This window comes from Athene noctua, chromosome 2 (genome assembly GCF_965140245.1).
Source record: "Athene noctua chromosome 2, bAthNoc1.hap1.1, whole genome shotgun sequence".
Taxonomy (NCBI): domain Eukaryota; kingdom Metazoa; phylum Chordata; class Aves; order Strigiformes; family Strigidae; genus Athene; species Athene noctua.
The window spans coordinates 29207841-29228630 of record NC_134038.1 but is presented as its reverse complement, the minus strand read 5'-3'; the positions used below and the strand labels follow the sequence as shown (position 1 = coordinate 29228630).

Here is a 20790-nt window from a genome sequence, read left to right as displayed (position 1 = left end):
TCACACATAAAATATCTTAAGATCCTTGTTTTGAAAGTGCTACATAATATGCAGAGCATGGACATTATGATAGGTCATATGTGCCAGTGTCATAATCATCTTTAAGTCTATGTTTGTGATCACACTAATGATGGAATGTGTGAAATTCCAAAATAAGTTTTTTTAATGGAGCATAATATCTAGATATCCATCACTCCTACTAATATCCAATTTTATTCACTAGGTAATAATACTTAAATACAACAAGTCATAGTACTTCTAGAAAATCATCATAAACTAGTCAAGCCCTCCTGAGACAGTGTCAGCAATTCATACACATCTACATCTCTTTTAAAATCAGGTGGTGTTAGTCCATTTCGACTGCCCTAAGGATTTCAGACGGAGTGAAATTTTAAATCAATCCTTCATTTCTCTCTGCCCCTCCTGTATTTTTAATTCTTAAAGTCAAAGAAATACACCAAATTACCAATCACTGCATGCCATCTATACTCATAAACAGCTCTTATCATCTTGGATTATAGAACAGACATCACTTTCTATCAGAAATTGTCTAACCTGAGCCAACTTCAAACTGTTGCCAATAGCCAAAGGAAAAGTGTATTGAAAAAATTCTTCCACTATAGTTTTCCCTACTGTACTTTTAACAGATTTTTTCCAATTACAATTTTGGAAGACCCACCACTGTGGGTTTTAAAACCTGACTTGACAAAACTCCAGAAAACATACAATAGTTAGCAATCCTGCACTGCCAGAGAAATAGGCTCGTGCTATGTCTTTCTCATCTCTAATATCTCTGATTCTATGGTTCAATAATGACTGATGATTTTTGTTGGCTACAGGCAATGGTCTGCAGGAAGACAAGCTGAGGGAAAAGAAAATAAAAATTTAAAAAAACCCACAAAAAAAAATCCACCCAAAAAAACCCACAAACAAACAAAAAAAACACAAAAAAAACCAAAAAAAACACAAAAAAACCAAACAAAAAAAAAAAAACAACCACAAGATGAAAAGAGACAAGAAAGAAGCAAGGAAAAGAAAAGTAAAGAGGAAAGTGGAAAGAAAGAAGGAAGGTCGTAAGGCGAACTTAGGGCACAGGAACCCTGAAGAATAAGATTCAGTTTCCACTTCTATTATACTTAACATGTCATCATAGAAAATCCCTTATTTCCCCTGTGTCTCATCCTCCCACCATTAAGTTTTTAACATCCAGGGGTATGTGAACTGTATGTCTGCCTATTAGTGGTGTCTAATAAAAGACATTAATAGCTGGAGCAGTGAAAGGCCAATCTTTTATTGTATTTCATAAAAATCCACAAATATTCAAACAAAAAGGGAGAAGCTTAGGTAATGTGATGACAAGGCAACATGAATGTTTGTGGAACAATTTACTTATTTAATAGAACACTCATTCAGAAACAAAAAACAGCTTTTAATTTTGCATTATGTAACATTTACAATCAGATGCAAAATTCATTTTATTTGTTAATACTTTTACATTTATTTAAATACATTTTGAAGCAGACTATTTGTTTTCATATTTGGGTAACAAAATTTATCTCATTCAAACCTTCATTCTGAAAGAGAATGTGATACTCTCTGTCTTCAGTTATCTAATGACATCCTTCATTTAATCCTGCTGACAATGTTCTCTACCAAGTTTTGGTATGTAGATGAAAAAAAAAAAAAAAAAACCACAGCCTAAGAAACCACCAGGGTTTCACCAGGGTTTGAAGCATTATAAACATGTTTTTCACTTTTTCTGCTCTGGTACTTGTCTCTTGAACATACTCACTACTTGAATGATTACACAGATGATCAAACTGAAATGATGTATTTACATTTGATGATATGCTTCTACTACTTTTTATGAAAAAAGTGAAACAGCCCTGAGGCAAATGAATGATGAAGATATACTCCCGGCTCTTTTACATCACTTTTCTTCTTGTTCTTGACAAGTATTGGAAAAGGCAGCAAATACTCTTCTATTAGTCTAATTCACATTTGTGCAAGCTAGGGTACAAAGATGGATAAGCTACATGATCGATCTGAAGACTCATGATAGAACTGTATACACAACCCAGATCTCCATCCCCCCAGCACAATTCCTCAGTCACTTATTCATATTGCCTTCCTTTCCCTACATTTTTAAAAATACATGCAAGAGAAAGAGATAATAAAGACCTTTCCAAAGCTGACATTTCATATACAAGGAATGAAGGACAGAAGCATCAGAATCCATCACTTCATAATCAATAAGGAAAATCAACAATATGGAACACAGTCTTGGGTTGTGGGATTTTTTTATTTTTTAAAATACATAGAAGTAATGAGAGAAAAAAACCAAACACCTCACTTGCCAAGACCAAAATCATGCTGTACAGTCAGCAATATATAATACTACGACTACTACTAGTAGTAGAATTTATTGTGTGGAAGACAGATCATTTATTTTACTTGCAATTAAATGTATTATTACTATTCTGTACAGCATGTAAACCATGACGTGTAGACAAACACAATCTCTCAATTTGTCTGCACAGACAGTGGGTCAAAGCAATTTCCTAGAAGAGCATCACACAACCAGTGTCTGAGGTAAGAAAGAAAAATATGACAGGATCATTACCTTCAGATCCAGATGCAGTACAAAAAAGAAGAAATTTCCTCTTTGGTATACTTTGTAAATATCCAGTGATACATTTAAAGGAAGGATCTTCCTTCCCATTGAAAGGGCTGCTTGTTGTTCTGTTTTGCTATCTACGTTTTAAAGACACTGACAATTTTCCATCTGCCTTTCAGCTGGTAATTTTCTGAAAGGTAAGTCTCCCCCTTGCCAACCTGTATTTCACACTTGTAAGTGGAGATGTGATTACATGTCAGCAAAAATGAACAGGACACCAAGGAAATCAAACAACTGTTTCTCTAGCAGATCATGAGGAAAAAAATATTAAAGACCAGATTTTCTGAGGTTAGCATTGAATTTCAAATTATCTATACAAGTGTGAAATGAGTTCTATTGTTTCATAAAAAGGAAAAACACATAACAGCATCTTCATGTGTTACTGACATGTCACGTGAGTGGGAAAAGCTGATGAAAATTGATGTTGATTTGTCTTACAGCAGTTACTTTGTCCCCCATGACCATGGCATGGTATGAAGAGTACTGGCGAGTTAATACAATCAGAAGCTCAAAGCAGAGGGCATCAGTCCTAGAGGGACATTCTTTCCCCAAGCTCGGAGCTGTCCGCTATAGAGGCAAAGCCACTGCTACCAAGAGGTAGCGGCAGAGAGACAAATCTACTTCCACTCTGGCCCTACAGTGACAGATGTTCTTTTAAGATAGAGCCATAAGGAATTTGTTCCAATATTCCTCCCAATGTACTGTGACATCTTCTACAAATACTCCATAGCACAACTGTCCCGCTTCACACTGCTATTCCACACAAGGGTCAATCATGATATGATTCATAAAGAATTAATACAAAAGGCAAAATATTTTTCATGCACAGTCACAACTTTCAAATAATATGCTTTATGAATGTCTTTTCACACTGCAATAAAAACTGCTATTGTTCTACAGAGAGAAAGCATCAAGTGACTTTAATGTTCTACAGAGCTATTGTGGCTCATTGCTTCAACTGCATAATGCCTGTTGCTGCAGTTTTAATCCCAGGACCTTAAACCCCTTTCCCAATACTGGGTTCAAGACTCAGCACTTGAGATTGGATTGTCTAATGCTAAGAACTGAAATCAACAGGGGATAAGATTCCTCACACCCTGAAGCCTTCATCTTGAATTTAACAGGAGATTTTAAGCACGACAAAAACACCTGAAAAAGCCCCTAAGTCAATTATGTGCTGTAATACCTCAAAAGGTATGCTAGGAACATTATAATCAGAGCTGAAGTGCAGATAACTCCTCAGCTGGTATAAACCAGCTGATAATAAGTAGAGAAACATTGTACCAACAGTTTTGGTTAATAAGTAAAACTACAGAAATATTTTTTTTCTATTTCTGTAATTTATGTCAATTTTAATTCATCACAGAAATAAGTTGTTACCACTTAATTGCTCTTACTGTACAGCAAAGATGCTTATAATGAATGATGATAAGCAGGAACATGAATGAACAGTTGCCAGGCAACCAATAAATAAAGGTTCCAAATAGCATGACCTCTCTTTAAAGGATAAAGCTCTAATGGTAATTATTTTTCAAATCCATTTCAGTGCCAACTAAAATCATGTTTGCAGCACTAATCCTGGTCTTCCTCATACAAAATGTAACCAAATCTGTCATTTGACATATCACAGATAACAAATTAAACAGACTCAACCTGCTCTTTCAGATTATCGTCAATAGTTTGAGGATAGTGAACAGGTTAGACAATAAACTGGAATCAAAAACAGAGAAGTGAGAAAAATTAAAATAGGGTAATTAAAATAAAATTTTAAGTTACATTGTTACTTTATTGATCTTCAAAAAGCATCAACACAAAGTCCTCCAGTGTTCATCTCCACAAACACATCATTCAATAAAGTAGGATGACACAGACTTTAAAATACTGAAAACAGATGCAGTTTGAAATGTTTTAAAATCTATATAATACCACATTCTATCTTTATAAACTCTTACAACTCAGTCTTGCTGAGTGCATAAGCAGCACTGAGGTGCCTAGAGCAAGCACTGACCTTTTAGATGGATTCAAATAAAACTGACAAAGAGCAGCATAAATCTTAAACCAGTTAAAGAACACAGTATATCCACTCTGAAGAAACAATGAACGGTATTGCAGGAGTTTTGCATTATGCCTTCTGAATAAGGGAAGGGGGATTTCAGGCTTTTTTGGTGGGCTAATAAATTGTACTATATTGTAATAATACTACTTATTTTAGTAAGACCTCATGTCAGAAAACATTAGAAATACATGTTTTGGTAGGTTTACCTTGCACTACATAAGGTGATTACATAAATTTATTTATTTAACCGTTTTATTTCTTTTCTTTAGTAGAACTGAGAACCACTAATAGCTGTGATGCTTAAACACTAAACAGTCAAAACTTTGCAATAGGAAAATAAGATGAACTACAATTATAAACAAGTATTCCCTGTGCCTGAGGTCCAACAGACTATGTCAATTCCGAACTCATAAGAACTGGGATCATCTTTTCAATCTGTCTTTGAACAAAATAAATGCGACAGAATACATAAACTTCCCTGCAACATTAGTATCACAAAATAATCTCATACTTTACAGTAGGAAATTGATCTACTGAAATTTTCATTATCAGTAATTATTGTTTAAATTACAGCAGAGAATGCACTCTGCCAACTAGTTGTCTCCACATGTATTTCTATATATAAAATGAGAGCCACTTCATTATATAGTAGGTATTTGCCTCCTATGACACAAAAGTGTTCTATTGCCTATCTGATGCATAACTTTCCAATTATTTTCCTTATCTAGATATATCTGCTCATCAGAAACTTTTACAGAAGGTTTTCTATGTATCCGTATTTCCTCAATAATCAAACAGGAAATACACCACATTATATCTATATTTTTATTGACTAATATTTCACCCACTAACCACCTCCACCACCTCAATCAACAACTCCTTTCTATCCTAATAATCTCAGTTTGAACTTATTGTTCTAACAAAAAAACAATTTAGTTGATACCTAATGCAAGAGCGAGATTCAGAATTTGAATAACTGAGAATCATGCATACTGACTGCAACTAAAAACAATGCAGAAGAGCCTGTAAATTCCTTTTAGGACACATGGCACTATTTATACCGAAACCACCTTAATTGCTTCTCCATTATTTTGAGCTCGCATTTTAACAAATTACAAAAATATTGTGATGTGCTTACAAACCTGACAACTGAGCCCGCTAGTTGAAAAGTGTGTAAAAGTGATATTGGAGGATTTATTCCTTTTCAGTGACCAGCTGAAGAATTACACTGGTCTGGGTTTAAGTTTAAAAGATCCAAAGCCTGTGGAAGAAAGGTCATGCGTTACCATTCAGCAGAAGCTGGAGGATAACTGTAAAGTTTATTAACAATGAAACTCAGCCACTTATTATTACCATGGAGGAAACTGATAGCATTTTTCTTAAGTTTGTATTTCACTGTATTTTGTTCCACAACATGCTGTTTAACTGTCCCACCTCTGAAAATGAGAGGAGAGAAAAGACTATTTTTTTAAAGACCCGCTCACACTAAAACAAGAGTAATTTTAAGATCTCCCCTAGGGATTCAAATCTATACATTTAGCTTAGAAGAAGGAAAATAGAGCATAACTGCCAGCTTGAGGAGAGAGATGATGAAGCATGCTTGTGTGTCTAGCATTTCCCACATCACAGATAAGAATCAATGAAACTAGGTGCCATTCTAAAAGCACTTCTTTGCTCAACAAGCTTTATGCAGATACACAGCTGACACAATTGTTCACAGGAGTAAGTAGGCAGCATTAGAATCCCGAGATGAACCTTATTCTAGATTATGCTGATCCTGTCTTCTGACCAAGGTATTCTTGTTTCAGTAACCATTTTTTCTTTAACAAAATGGTGACATTGTTTATCAATCGCAGATTGAATATTTAATAGTAATTTAAATATACATGTGCTCATTATTTAAATATACACATACACAAATAACAGTAGAAGAAAAACTCACAGTATAATACCAGCTCAAACAAGCACAATATTATTGGTTTTAGGAAAACATATAGTCTATATGGATGATACCTGTGAAAGACCATCTACAGACACTGCCAATAACACACAAAGGAGTTACCTTTGAGCAACACAAGATATTATTACTGCAGAGAGGAACATGGAGAAGGAAGGGGGGGGGGGGGGGGGGGGAATTGATTGCTCTATCATTTTTTAGTAACAAATTATCTTGTGTGCACTTATTTCAATTTTACATCTACAATGTTCTTTTTAATAACTATTATTCTATTCACAATCTCACTGATGGACATTTTCCTCTGCTAGTATATCGAAATAGTTGAAAATAGTAGAAAAACGACATGGATAGACATTAGTGCACTTACTCATTGATATTATTGTTTTGGACCAATAGTTCAGCCATGAGAAGAGGGAGCTAACAGTGTAGTCCTTAGTTTTTCTTATGATATCAGAAAGCATCTCACAAAAATGCCACTGATTACCAGCAAACTTTGAAAATTCATGTTAAAATCTTCCTACCCATAAGACTATGTAAATCTTAAACTTCACCATGATTAAACTATCAGTTTACAATTCTCACTCATGCAGCTTTACCACAAAGCTCTCACTGACTCAAGAGTGCAAGTGTGCCCCTCCAAAGTTCCACACTCCATGATCTGAATCCTACTCAGCTACGTCTGTTACATGAAATACATACATGAATACATTTCAGGATTGACAACGTAGCTATCAATGGAAGCTTGAGGACTTCATGCATGTAGATGTTTGGTTAAAAGAAATTTTACCAAGGGACAACAACATTCTAAAGAACAGTAATGTTCATACAAACTTGTAAACTTTAGCCTTGTGTTTTTCTTTCGAAAGATAACAATATTATTTAATATCTTTGAGCTACAGTAATATATCCTAAAAATTGCCCTGGCTAACAAACCTGTATTGAAACAAACAAACCAAAAAATCTAACACTGCTAGATGGATTTTGCTTATCAATCAGGAATGTGGATTAAACAAGACAGAGTAAGAGAAAATAAATGATCTCCATATTTTATAATGTTCAACAGGTATTATCTGCATTTTATTTAGAGACAAGAAATAATTAAAAAAAAAAAAAAAATCTGCTTTCTAAGCAGATCCTAAGCATTTCTAAGCATCCTAAGCATTTGTTCAGTGACATTTCATTCAGCTAAACATACACCATTTCTTTCCTGAACCGTTCTTTATGTATTTATTCTTATTGCAATATGAAATATTTGTCATATTTTCACAATTTACTATCAACGGTTTCATGCACTTGTGCTGACACGGAGGACTGCATGGCACAATAGATACATGCTGTTGCCAAGTCCTTTGCCTCAAATTTCCCACGCTTTTAGTGTTTGCTGTTGCAAACAAAAAGAAAGTTGAATTCTCAATGCTATCCAAACAATGTGAACATGGAAATGGCTGTTCTTGGGCAAATCTCAGGTCCATTTAGCCCAGGACCATGCCACTGATAGCACTCAAAGGCAGTGGCCTAGGGAAAAGTCCCATATTTTAGGACATCTTTTGAATAGTAGAGTAATTCCCTGGAACACTCTCCTGGCTCCCAGCAATCTATGGCTCAAAGAATTAAATATGAAAAGAGACTGGGAGCACTGGCATATGATGACACACTTTGTTTCAGAAGGGCTGGGAGAAAGAACAGGAGATAGCATATTTTGAAAGGAACAAATACATGCCCTCGTCACACACACACACGCTACTCCATTCCACCCAACAGTGTTTCTTGCTCCTGATATTGCCTTTGCCCTCCAAATGTGGGTTTTTTCCATATGGAAGAGGTGCCAAAAATGAAAGTGTTTTCCTTCTTTCCTCATAAAACCTCCTTCTGACTGGAGTTGGCCTCCTGTTCATATTCCACTTGACTAAACCAATCTTTTTCTCCTCCCACACTAGCTCCATCTGCCGCCCGTCTCTCCAGCAGAGCCAGATGCCAGCAAAGCAGACTACTGTGGGAGGAGAAAGTTCTGTCGCTGGAATTTCTTCCCGATACCCTGCAGGGGGCCAGCCTGTGAAGCCTGGAGAGGATACAGAGAGCAACTTCCTCTCTTCCACACTGCTTTCCCCTGCTCATCAGTAAAGAAGGCAGCTGAGGACATGAGCAAAAGAAGGATAAAACGTCAACGTGCACTCTGAAATTTGTGACTTTAATATTTTTATAGCAAAAGCCTCACAATTGTACTCCAGACTCAAGCATGGTACACACCGCATGAACATGTAAGAAGACATGAGTCCTGCCCCAAAGAGCTTACAATCAAACAGAAAGCAGAGATGCACATTTGTGATTAAGAGCAAAGAAGAGTGACTAGAATGTAGCTGACAAAAGAAAAAAAGACTAGGATTTATAATCAGAAGAGATCTCAATGATGGAGCGAAAAGACAATACTTTCTGGAGTGATAAAAGTCAAAGTGAGAAGCTATGTATGTGTGTTGTTAAACTGAGAGGAGGATTGCATGTGGCAAGGGAAACTGCCTGTAGAGAGAGAAAGACTAGAACGAAAGCAGATAAGGGGAAAGAAAAAGTGATTTTTTTATACATTTGAGGTGATCTTGCATGAGGCAAGGAGAAAAGAAGTACAGGTAAGAACTTCAGGCAAAAAGGGAGACAGTCTAGGAACAGAGGAGCATATGCAAGAGAATCTTGCCAGAGACGGTAGCAAGAATGAATGTCACTGAGTGAGAACAAGAGCTCATATAAAACAAGCAAGTGTGCATATGTGCGAGACAGAGGAAAAGACACAGACTTCATCTCTCGGAGAGAAAGAATTGTGGGAACCCAGGAGAGGAAAAAGACTAGAAAGCAAGAAGTGAGGGTGGTGTATGGGTGTAGCAGAAAGTTTGGAGTGGGGCTGGCAGGACCGAGGAAAGTGAAGGAAACCAGGGATCTACAGAAAGCCAGAATTAAGTATTAGAAGTTGAAAGAGCACATATAAATTAAATAAACATAATAAGAAAGATGAAGAGGTTGAATAGACAAGGAAAGGAAGAGGGAAATACATCACACAAAAACATCAAGAAAAAAGGGCTCACAGTAGAACGAATGGAGTGACAGGAGGAAGAAAAAGGAGGAAAGAATATATGCAAAGATGACAAAGTCTGTAAAGAAACACAGTTAATAAAAAGCACTATGTAAAAACCTCCAACGGGAAAACTGGGAGTGTATGGAAGAGTGACTGGAAATGGATGTTCACTGAATTCTCACTGTCACTGTAAACTCTTAGGGTTTGCCCCATCTAAGTATCCCCACATTTTAATGTTTTTCACTTGGAAAAATTCTGGTTTTGGTCCTCCACACCCTTCAACTTTTGTGCTGTAGTTGCACCTTTATGCCGTTTGTTTCACTGTTTCTAGTGGCAACTCTTTTTGTTACATTTAAACGGAAAAAAGATCTTAATTTGTCAAACACTCTACCACACAGAACCGTGCCAACATCTCAAGTTTCCTTTCTCCTGTCCCCATAACGCTCTTTCATTCATTCTTCTTCACAAAAATAAAAATTATATATATTAAATTAAAAAGGGGAAAAAAAAAAAAAAAAAAAAAGTCTGGGGAAACTCAGCAATACAGCGGCATCTTAAGTCCAAGATATATTCACGGAGCCTTTCCTGAGCTGCGTGTACATAGTACGCCCAGGTTTCCTCTGTGCCCGGCGGAGGGTTTCCCGTCTCCCGCGGGCGCGGGCAGCGGGGGGGCGCGGGCTGCGCTCCAGCATCGCGCTTTGTGCTGCCGCGGGGAGCAGGGTCTCCGGCTGCAACGCATCCCTCGGGCGGGGGAACTCGGGGAGGGGAGCGAGCTACCGGCTGCTGGAAGGAAAGCCGGCACAGGCGTATGCCCCGGCTGCCGGAAGACATGGCTGGCCAGCTATTTGATTTGATTTAGGGGACATAAAAAAACAGGGAAGGGGGGAAAGGGACAGGGGGAAGCACACACACTCGCACACGCATTCGACTGATCTTACCTCCACATTGAAATACTGCTCCGCTTTGCACACTGTAGCACATAAAATCCAAAGGAAGGTTTGCAAGAAAAACACCCTGGAGTGAGACACGAAATCCAACCGGCTTCCAGTGCTGAATGCGAGTACGATCATAGTGAACTGTGCTTCAATGGATGGAAGATCTCTCTCTTTCTCTCTCTTTCTCTCTCTTTGCCTTAAACAAATACACAAACAAACCAAATCCCCCCCGTGTCGGTGAAGAGCCCGTAGCGCAGGTTCACCCACAGCAGGGGATGAGGAGGAGGAGGAGGAGGAGGAGGAGGAGGAGCAGACACTTCGCAGCACAGGCGGCGGCAGCGGCAGGGTCAGCTCTCGCTCATCCTCACCACCAGTCCCGTCAGGAGGGAATGTGGCGTCCGAGTGCAGCCGCAGCTCCTGCACGACTCCTCTCTGCCCAGCAGCAGCAACCGCCTCCCCGTGTCGTCCTCCTCCTCCTCCTCCTCCTCCTTCCTTCTCCTTCCTCCTCCCTCCTCCTCCTCCCTCCTCCTCCTCTTCTCCTCCTCTTCTCCTTCTCCTCCTCCGCCTCCTCCCGGGAAAGGCCGGCCTGGACGCTCGGCTCGGCTCGGCTCGGCTCGGCTCGGCTCGGCTCGGCTCGGCTCGGCTCGGCTCCCTGCCTTGCCTTGCCTCGCCTTGCCTCGCCCCCCGCCGCTCCCCTCCACTCCAGAATGTTCAGCCGGAACCCCCACAGCCCCGCCCCGTGGGCGTCCTAACGGCGACGGGCCCACGAGGCGGCCCTGCCGCGCCGCCGCCGTACGGCCGCGCTCGCCAGGCCGCCGGCCCGCTGCGCCCCGGGGGCAGCGCTCGGCCCTTCCTCACGCGAACGTACCGAACCAGCCGCACAAGCGCCAACCGCCCCCCGGGCCGCCTCAGGAGCGCTGTGGCCGCAGGTCGACGGGGGGGATTCTGCCCCTCTGCTCCGCTCTCGTGAGGCCTCACCTGCAGTGCTGTGTCCGGCTCTGGGGCTCCAACATCAGAGTGACATGGACCTGTCGGAGCGGGTCCAGAGGGGGCCACAGAGATGATCAGGGAGCTGGAGCACCTCCCTTATGAGGACAGGCTGAGAGAGTTGGTGGTGTTCAGCCTGGAGAAGAGAAGGCTCCAGGGAGAGCTTATAGCGGCCTTCCAGTGCTTAAAGAGGGCTACGGGAAAGATGGGGGAGACTCTTCATCAGGGAGCGTAGGGATGGGACAAAGGAGAACAGTTCTGAACTGAAGAGGACAGATTGAGACTCGGTATCAGGAAGGGATTCTTTGCTGTGAGGTGGTGAGGCACTGGCACAGGTTTCCCAGAGAAGCTGTGGCTGCCCCCTCCCTGGCAGTGTTCCAGGCCAGGTTGGACGGGGCTTTGAGCAACCTGGGCTAGTGAAGGTGTCCCTGCCCATGGCAGGGGGGTGGAACTAGATGGTCTTTAAGGCCCCTTCCAGCCCAAACCAGTCTATGGTGTCCGCCGGGGGAGCGGCCCCTCCCCTCCTCACGGAGAAGGGCCCAGGGCGACGTGAACGCCCCGGCGCTTCCCCCGCACCGCGGGTACCGGGGCATCGCCCCGTGCGCGCAACCCCCGGCCGGCGGGAGGGGGCAGCCCGGCGGGGGGGGCGGTGCGGGACGCACGCCGCTCCCGTTAAGCGACCGTGAAACGCCGCTCGGCGCGGCCTGCGGCAGCCGGGCGGCGCGGGGCGGCGCCGGAGGGGCGGGGGTCCCTCAGCCCCGCGTCCCCCTGCCGCCACCGAGGGGCCGCGGCCGCGCGGGCCGCCCCAGCGCCGCCGCAGCCCGGTTTAGCGGAGCGAGCCCCACCGGCGGCCCTGCGGCCGGGACACGTCTGTCGGCACGCAGGGGCACGGGCGGCGGCGAGGGCGGAGCGCGGACGGCGAGCGGCGAATGACAGTGGTCGGGCGGTGACTACGGCGGAGGGGAGGGAGGGAGGGAGGGAGGGAGGGAGGGAGGTGCCCGAACTGCAGCCCTCGGTGGGGAGGGACCGCGGCACAGGCCGTTGCGTGTGGCGGGGCGGTTTGTTCTTTCCGCGGCACGGAGGAAAATTCAAAGTCACTGGTGACAAAAGTTCACAGCCAGTGATATCTTGATAGTGTAGTTAACTCGAATATAAACAAGCCGGACAAAATCTGGGTATTGGGCTGATTGGAAATCTATTTCAGTGCGTCCAAATGTGTGGTGATATATTTAAGGGAAAACCGGGTGTGAAATACCTGTGGCGTAGACAAACTTTATGCTGGATACTGTGATGTTCAAAATGTCTCGTGGTTATGGCAGTGATTTTATGGTTAATGGCACACCTTATTCAGCCCTTTGATACGTTACCCAGTCAAAAGAAGGTGGGATGATCCACTAGTGAGACAAGCTGTTGCAATAATACATTCCGTCTAAAAAAAAAAAAAAAAGGGTGGGGGGGGGGAGGGGAAAAAAAAACCAACCAACACACAAAACAAAACCACACCACACCTTCCTGAAAAAAATAAGCCATTTTAAAATTCCAAGATTTAAAAATTGATCTTATTTTTGCTTGTTTGTTTATCAAACAGAAATGCAAAGATACTTGGTCATGATATGGAGCAGCCTGGAAGTAAAAGACTTACCTGCCAGATGAAATGTCCTTACTCAGATAATTGAGGTCAATGGCCAGAATTAAAACACATGCAGATTGGATGTATAAAATTTTGACAACAGCTCATAGCAGGACGTAGGAATGTAGTAGGTACTCCATCATTTGATATTTTAAGAGTAAGACAGTTATTTCTGAAGAACTCATGTTCTGACTAACCAAAAGTAATGTTTTTTAAGCAGAATTCCTTATGTGATATACTCTCTTCATGTTAACTGCTTGATCTTAAAAGCATTTTCTGTTCTTCAGACTGTTAGTAATGTGAATGATGAAATCATGAAATATAGAGCTGGCAGCGAGCTAGGAGGACCTGTTGGCATTTTGGTGGCCAGTATCGGAAGTAAAAATTGTCTTAACAAATTAGAGAAACGTCTTGGAACCATCGGGAGGAAATTTAATATTGTCAAATGCAAATTACATTTGGGAAAAAAAGTCAAAAAGTAAAATCAAAAGGATACCAGTAAGACAGCAGCACTTCAGAAAACAATCTGGGGGTTGTAATGGACTGTAAAAATTATGAGTCAGCAACGTACTACCATTAAAGAAAAAGACAAGACAGCCTTATTGAGGAGTATATTAATAGGTGTGCAGTACATCTGACAGGACAAATTATTTTTCTGCTAGGGATTGATAAAGCTAACTGTGTTTGGTCTCCACCTAAGGACAGTCCAGAGAAAAATAACAGAATATTAAAACATGTAGAAAGTAAGATATATGTGTAAAAGTTGAAAGAACACTATTTGGTTTGAGAAGACTGGGAGTAAATGGTCTCTTTATATAAAAAGTGTTGCTGTGGAAAGAACAAAGATACTTCATTCTTTTGGGGTTTGAGATGAAAAAAAAAAAGGAAATGACTAAATTATTCAGAAAGTTCATATTCAATGTTAGACAAAACTTTCTAAAATGGGATGTTAGTAACATTTGCAACAAGATACCTAGTAGAAGTGTGGAATCTCTTCCATACATAGGTTTGATAGGCAAGAATATTATAGCTGTCCTCTCCCCATTCCTAGGGCAGTGTTACGAGATCTAGTAAACTTTTTTTACTTCTAGCATTTCTTTCTTTTTATTACTTTATGACTTAATCACTGTGACAGGTACAAAAGAAATACTAGCTTTATACTGTCCTTTTTGGTTTTCCTCTTCTACTAAGTGGCCTCCTTCTTGTTTGTGCCATCAGCAAACTCTAGCTCTATTTTTGCTGCTGTATTTTGTAGAGTCTGCCATTACTGTAGTACACCAAGGTGGAAAGAGAAATAGATAGGTTCCTGTAACTGGATTTTCATTCGTCTGTCAGGACTGCTGTGGCTATTTATTTTGAAAAGCGTGAGGCCGTGAATACGGCTACTTCCTTCCTTTACACCGTATCCATTAGAAGAAGGAAGAAGAAAAGCAATGTTATGAATAGAGAACAAAAACACCTGAGTACTTGTAAGCATGTGTGAGAGAGGGAGACCACATAGGTAAAGAAAGATTGATAAGGAAGGAGAGTAACAATGTGAATATGAGTGCCAAGGGAAGAGACGAGGCATATAAAGGATAGAGAAGATCTTTGAAGTGAAAAATATTCAGAAATGCTTGTGTGAGGGAAGAAACGCCAGCAATGCTGGGAAAGGGCTTTGAATATTTATGAGTAATCTGTGGGCAGGAACATACAGGAGTAGGGTCAGAACCTCATGGGATGTGTAAGAAGGTAAAAAAAAAAAATAATTTAAAACTCCATACAGAGGGCTGTTTGTAGATATGGGTGTATGGGATTATGAGAGAGATTAAAGAAAAGACAGAAAAAAAGCAACTAAGATGAAATCGTAAGTAAAGTAAAAAAGGAAGGAAGCAGAAGAACGCAATTGGAAAGAAATGGGAGCTATTTTTTGAAGTGTTTGAATGACTCAAATCATATACTTTATAAGTGTTTTGCAGATTTTTATCTTTACCAAATACCAATATGATTTTTCTGTTCTTGCCCATGGCAGTTACCAGCAGTAATTAATAAGCAGTGAGCAGGTTTGTAAGGAAGCAAAACTGAAAAACTGAGATTTCCATTTAATTTTAAAACTTTTAGCCTTTTTGAAAGGGAGGAAGATACCTGTCTCCTGTGCTCCAAACCAGCCCATTTACCCACTGAGTTTCTTAGATTCTGTAGAATATTTCTTTTGTGGATGACTATAGTCACGGGTTTACAATGGATGATTATCAGAAGCAGACATAGATGTCATACCTTCCCATGTCCAGCTTTGAACAGAGGGAGAAAATCTTCTGCTTTATTGTATATCTATTCTCAATGGAAATTCATAACGATAGTTAAAAAGTAAAAATATTACATGTTGTCCTTTCTGCATTTTGTGTTGCTTAGCTGCTGATAGTACCAGCTGGAACTTTTAAAGAGAAGAGCTTCATTACAAGATATAATAAACTGCAGAGATTGAGGGTAGATATCACATATCTCACACATCTATATTTATCTCGCACTACTATATTTAGTTCTGGCTTGGAAAAGATGTTCTAAACACCTAGACTTTTACTCATGGAATGAGACTTTCATAGATGTGTCCATATGAATTCTGTTGGACTATTTATTTGAAAGGTCCTACAGGACATGAAGGCAACAAACAAGTTTAAAAGTATAGGAGGGAATATTGCATTGAATATGTATTCCTGCCAGGATCACACTCATATTGTCTGTGTTCAGGTCTCTATGCTTCTTTATTTACACAAGGCTATCTGCTCAGGAAGTAGAACTGGCTTATACTGTAAGACAAGACACTTCACTGTCTTGTCTTACAGCCCCACCGATAGCTTTATAAAGAACCTATGTAAAGATAAAGATTAATGACAGTGTAATACCTCACACATAACTGTTCTAGGATCACATGAAAAATTTCTAAGATAAGTCAGTAATATTTCAGGATATTTTGGTTCATGTTTGGTTGCAATTCACAAAGAGACAGTGAAGTCAGAGAGGAAGAAAGTCTGAAGGTGTAAAAACTAAAAAATATGAAGTTATAAATTAAATTTCTAATCCATAGAGTCATAATATCATAGAATAGTGTAGGTTCAGTGAGACCTCTGTAAGTCATAAGGTCCAACTGTCTGCACAAAGCAGAGGCAACGCAGGTTAGGTTAATCTGGTGCTTGTTCAGGGAGTTATGAATGAAGTTAATCTAACCCAACCATCATTTCCTAGTCTGCAATATGATTTCTCTCAGGGAGCTATTTTGAGGGTAAATGTCTTCTGTGAGGCCTTTGTCAGGCCTTCAGTTATTTTGGTCTTTGTGGTGTCATCACCCATTTCAGCAAGTGGAGCAGGTATCTCCTAATCTCTAGAAGGCAGGAGAAGTGGCCAAGAGAACCGGATATAGAAAATATAATTATGTAGCTGAAGACTGAAAGAAATACATTTTAAAGAGAAAAAAGATACAATGGGAAGGAGAAATGGCTCCTCAAAGAAAACCATCGAGAAGTATGCAATAATAATAATAATTTTAAAAGTATTTTTTGATAATATTTTCATAAGAACATTTCTAGGAACATGAGTTAATATTGGGTTAGTGAAGAATAGATGAAAAAAATGCACTGAAGCATCCAAGTCCTTACTTACTCTGTTTAACTGTTCATATCAAACTTTATTTTCTCTATGACAATTTTCATGCTGTTGTTTTCTCTCCCACTTCTGATGTATTCTCTCCATGCTTTCTGATTTTTGGCTCAGTCTGCAGAGCAAGAGAGGACCATTCAAGCATCAAGTCCAACAGCAATTTCCCAACGTATATATCTCGCACTAAAGGCTTCCTTACAGCCAGATGTTTACGAGTGGTCCAGCTGTCCTTTGGACAGTGCTGGTGATTATTCACTGAATTCACAGTAGTGTCAGAATGGCAGTCTGATGATTGTTGTAAGGTCTTAACAATTTCTGTTAAATATTATCTCCTTCATTTATAAAAGGTGCCCTCTGTATAGATTTTATTAACAGCTAAGAGAAGAACACAATACATGAAACAGAAATAAATAATGCAGAGCAGTGACAGGTGAGTCTGACAGATTTGAGGAGGAAAACATGAGCAGTTCTGAGAGAATACCCTGTCATAACCTAATGTCTTGAAGAGTAGCATAGTCCTCTTAGAAATATTGAAGGGTTTGGTGAAGAAAGAAACAAACATGTGTCTGCATAAACACTATGTTTCAAAAGTGTGCAAAGGTCTACTCACTAGGGGACTTCTATAAGGTATATACAAAGGCCTCCATAACTCCATATCAAGTTGAATTTTAAATGGAAGGTTATTATCCCAGGTTTTGTGTTGCTCTAAGCTGGCTGGAAATTCCATAACAACATGGTTAAAATAGACCTTTTTAAAACTATTAGTTAACCTTCTCAAATTAACTGTACTTACAACCTGTGTCATTTATTGTCCACAGAAATAAATTTTATATTGTCTGTTTTCAGCATTCAACACACTATTTAGGTACCTTTTTTTTTTTTTCCTCATATGTTTACAACACAAATGAATGTCGGAAGTGTTATCTGGGGAAAAATAAGTTTTGGCAATTGGAGTTTGGGAGAAATAGCATTGCATTTGGCACTTGCAGAATAAACTTAGGACTGTGGAATTTCATAGATGGATTGGATGCATCTGGCAAAATGACTAGCAGTAATATAGATAGGAATGTTAACATTTAAATATCATTGGTGAGTTTGAGTTAATTCCCAGTGTCATTAATGAAATCACTGCATCTCTTAGATCTATTTTTCTGATTTTTCAGGAAAAAATTATTATACTTGGCATATAATTCAAGGATATCTTTATCATCATAGAATAATTTCTTATTTGTATTTACATGAATTAAAGTTTATGTTCTAAAAAAAAACCCCAGTTTGGCTGCTTTGGTAGCCCAAGAACTAGAGTCACTCCCCTGGAAAGCATCAGACACATATGACTTAACATTATTTTAGTTTATACCATTCATATATGAGACTGTGGATCAAGAAGAGCTGAGAGGAGAGTTTAGAGAAGAAAACCGCACTCTGTAAAGAGAGAGCAGTGTTAAGAATAGAAAATGTATTTTAAAAGGGCACAGTTGAAAATGTATTTGAAGAGGCCAGCCTGCAAGAATCAGGGGGGTTCACTCAAGGTTAAGATAATAGATTGCACCATTTCAGAATATTGATACACCCAAAGTGACAAATACCTACCAGTAATTCAAGTTATTCAAGTGACAGAGGAAAAAAATCTCACAGAGGGGGTTCAGTTTCTGTTTGTTTTCCCCATTTATTGACAACCTTTACTTCCATGTTAGGATTATCTTAGTATCCTTTTGCTATAACTGGTTAATTTTTTGTCATTTGGGAAATAGTGGCCAGGACTATAAAATAATGCATGTTCTCATGAGACTAATGTTAAGGTGCTATTTGCAATGTCAACTTTTTAACTTGGATGCTGATGGTCTAATAAGCAGCATTTAACATTTTTAGAAGTGTAGCTTTTAAGTGCAGGAATATTGAAGTGCGGGTGTGTTTTTATAAACCCACTTATCTGAAAGTTTAAAAAGTTGGGAAGATGAAGGGAAAGAAAGAGTCAGAAAATTAATTCTTTAAAACAGTAGGGTAGACAATTTTACCAGGGCTACACTATCTGAAAATGCATTGCACACCTTAAGGATCTTCTTGCACCTTATAGGTGATTTTTCCTATCTGGGGAATATAAATTTGGACCTCACTCCATTTTCCTCTGCCCAAGGTCCTCTGGCTAAACAACATTCAGTTCCTCTGTTTTTAACACAGAGAGATTAGGGAATGATTTTAAAGTAATTAATGAATCCTAAACCAAATTTTACCCTGTTAACTTTTTTCATCAGTCAAATTTCATGGCCATCCTGGCTGTTCTTTGCTATTCCAGTGGCAGTCATATCCTTAACAACAACAATTTTTTTAAAATTGCATAAAATATGTGAAAAGGGGTGAAGATGCTGGTGTAGATGTGATTGTTGGGAAGAGGAGGAAATGTCTTAGAATCTGATGGTCTGCCGCAAGATTACTGCAGCATTTCTGGTGGGGAGGACCTCATACAAAGAGGTACACTTCAAACCTATCTGTATATATGATTGCATTGTAGGTGTGTGTAGAACTACAAAAATAGATTTAAATTCATTTTATTTCTAGTGCTAGCAGACAGAGGTAAAGGAAAAAGATGGGAAGATGAAGTGGTGAGACACAGCTGAAGGTTATTAGCTTTGAAAATCTGTTTATACAGGGCTGCTGGTGACAGTGACATTGGCAAGAATGAGATAAGCAGTCCAGTTTTATATCTGTATTCTTGGAGGAACGCATAGAAAGTAGTTAGGTTATGGTGTGGACTTTTATAAAGTCTTACTGGTTCAGTTTGATGTGACCTGTATAACAGAGGCACAGAAACGTCACACAAAAACTACTGAAGATTTTTGCAACACTTCCCCGCCAGCTTCTGCTCTGTACAACGTTTGAGAACAAACACAGTCCTGGTCATTATAATGTTTTGTATTATCTTACTTTAAACAAGACACTATTTATATATTTTTAATGTATATAATTTTTAATCTTCCTTAATATAAGACATACAGGTTTTTATATCTTTTCACTGTCTTCCTATTGGAATTTTTCTGGTCTGCTCAATCTTTTTTTCTTCTAATTAACTTCTGTATTGCAAGACTTCATAAGGGCACAAGAACTGGCTGTAAAGTGTTTTCATATCATTAAGTGGGCTCCCAGTAGAGATCCTAAGCATATGTTCTTATTCATCCATAGCTGCAGAAGAGGCAGAACTATGCTGAGACCTTTAGCATGAGAGAGGCTTCCAAATAGTCCTCATACTTTCAGATTGAAATTTCAAGGTAACTTAACAGATTTGAACACCTAGTCCTCATTAATTTTTATGGGAATTGGACAAACCTATCCCACAGGCATATTTGAAAACACTAGGCTTACACTTCATCTATTTCATTGTCATGTGCTGGAAAGGATGAAATAAAAGTGAAAGAAAGTAAAAGCAGGAGAATTAGAGACTTGCTAATATAGAGTGTTATTTTTAATGTGCATTTACTGCTGTTTATTCAGTTGCTTATTCGTCATCTGAGATTTACACAGGGTTTACATAAATTGATTGATATTACAATTGCCCAACCTATTAACTGCTCTGAAAGCCTTTCTTACTGCTCATATTATTTAGTATTCTTACCACTGTTGCTGCGTCCAGTCATTCATGGTGAAAAATCACCTTCTTCGTATAGTGAATGAGCTTTATGAGGTGTGGGGCCTTTAGTAGATTTTCAAACCTTCACCTCTCGCTGGCCCAGAGGCAAACGAAAACATTTGTACCTTTAAAAAGTTTCTCACGTTTCATTAGAACATTCCTGTGTTTGTCAGGATGTGAAGAATTTCTGGAGCACAGAGGATGACAACAGCATCATTAGAAATCTATG

The 20790-nt window shown here is 39.6% G+C and overlaps 1 protein-coding gene across 1 annotated transcript in view; it reads right to left on the bottom strand.

Moving 5' to 3' along the window:
- The window catches only part of MMP16 (matrix metallopeptidase 16), a 187622-nt gene extending 176713 nt beyond the window's left edge, over nt 1–10909 (bottom strand). Inside the window, exon 1 of the mRNA XM_074898760.1 lies at nt 10690–10909. Within this exon, the coding sequence (XP_074754861.1) occupies nt 10690–10821 (132 nt within the window). The 5' untranslated portion in view covers nt 10822–10909. The remainder of the gene's footprint in view (nt 1–10689) is intronic.
- Nucleotides 10910–20790: the final 9881 nt, after the last annotated feature.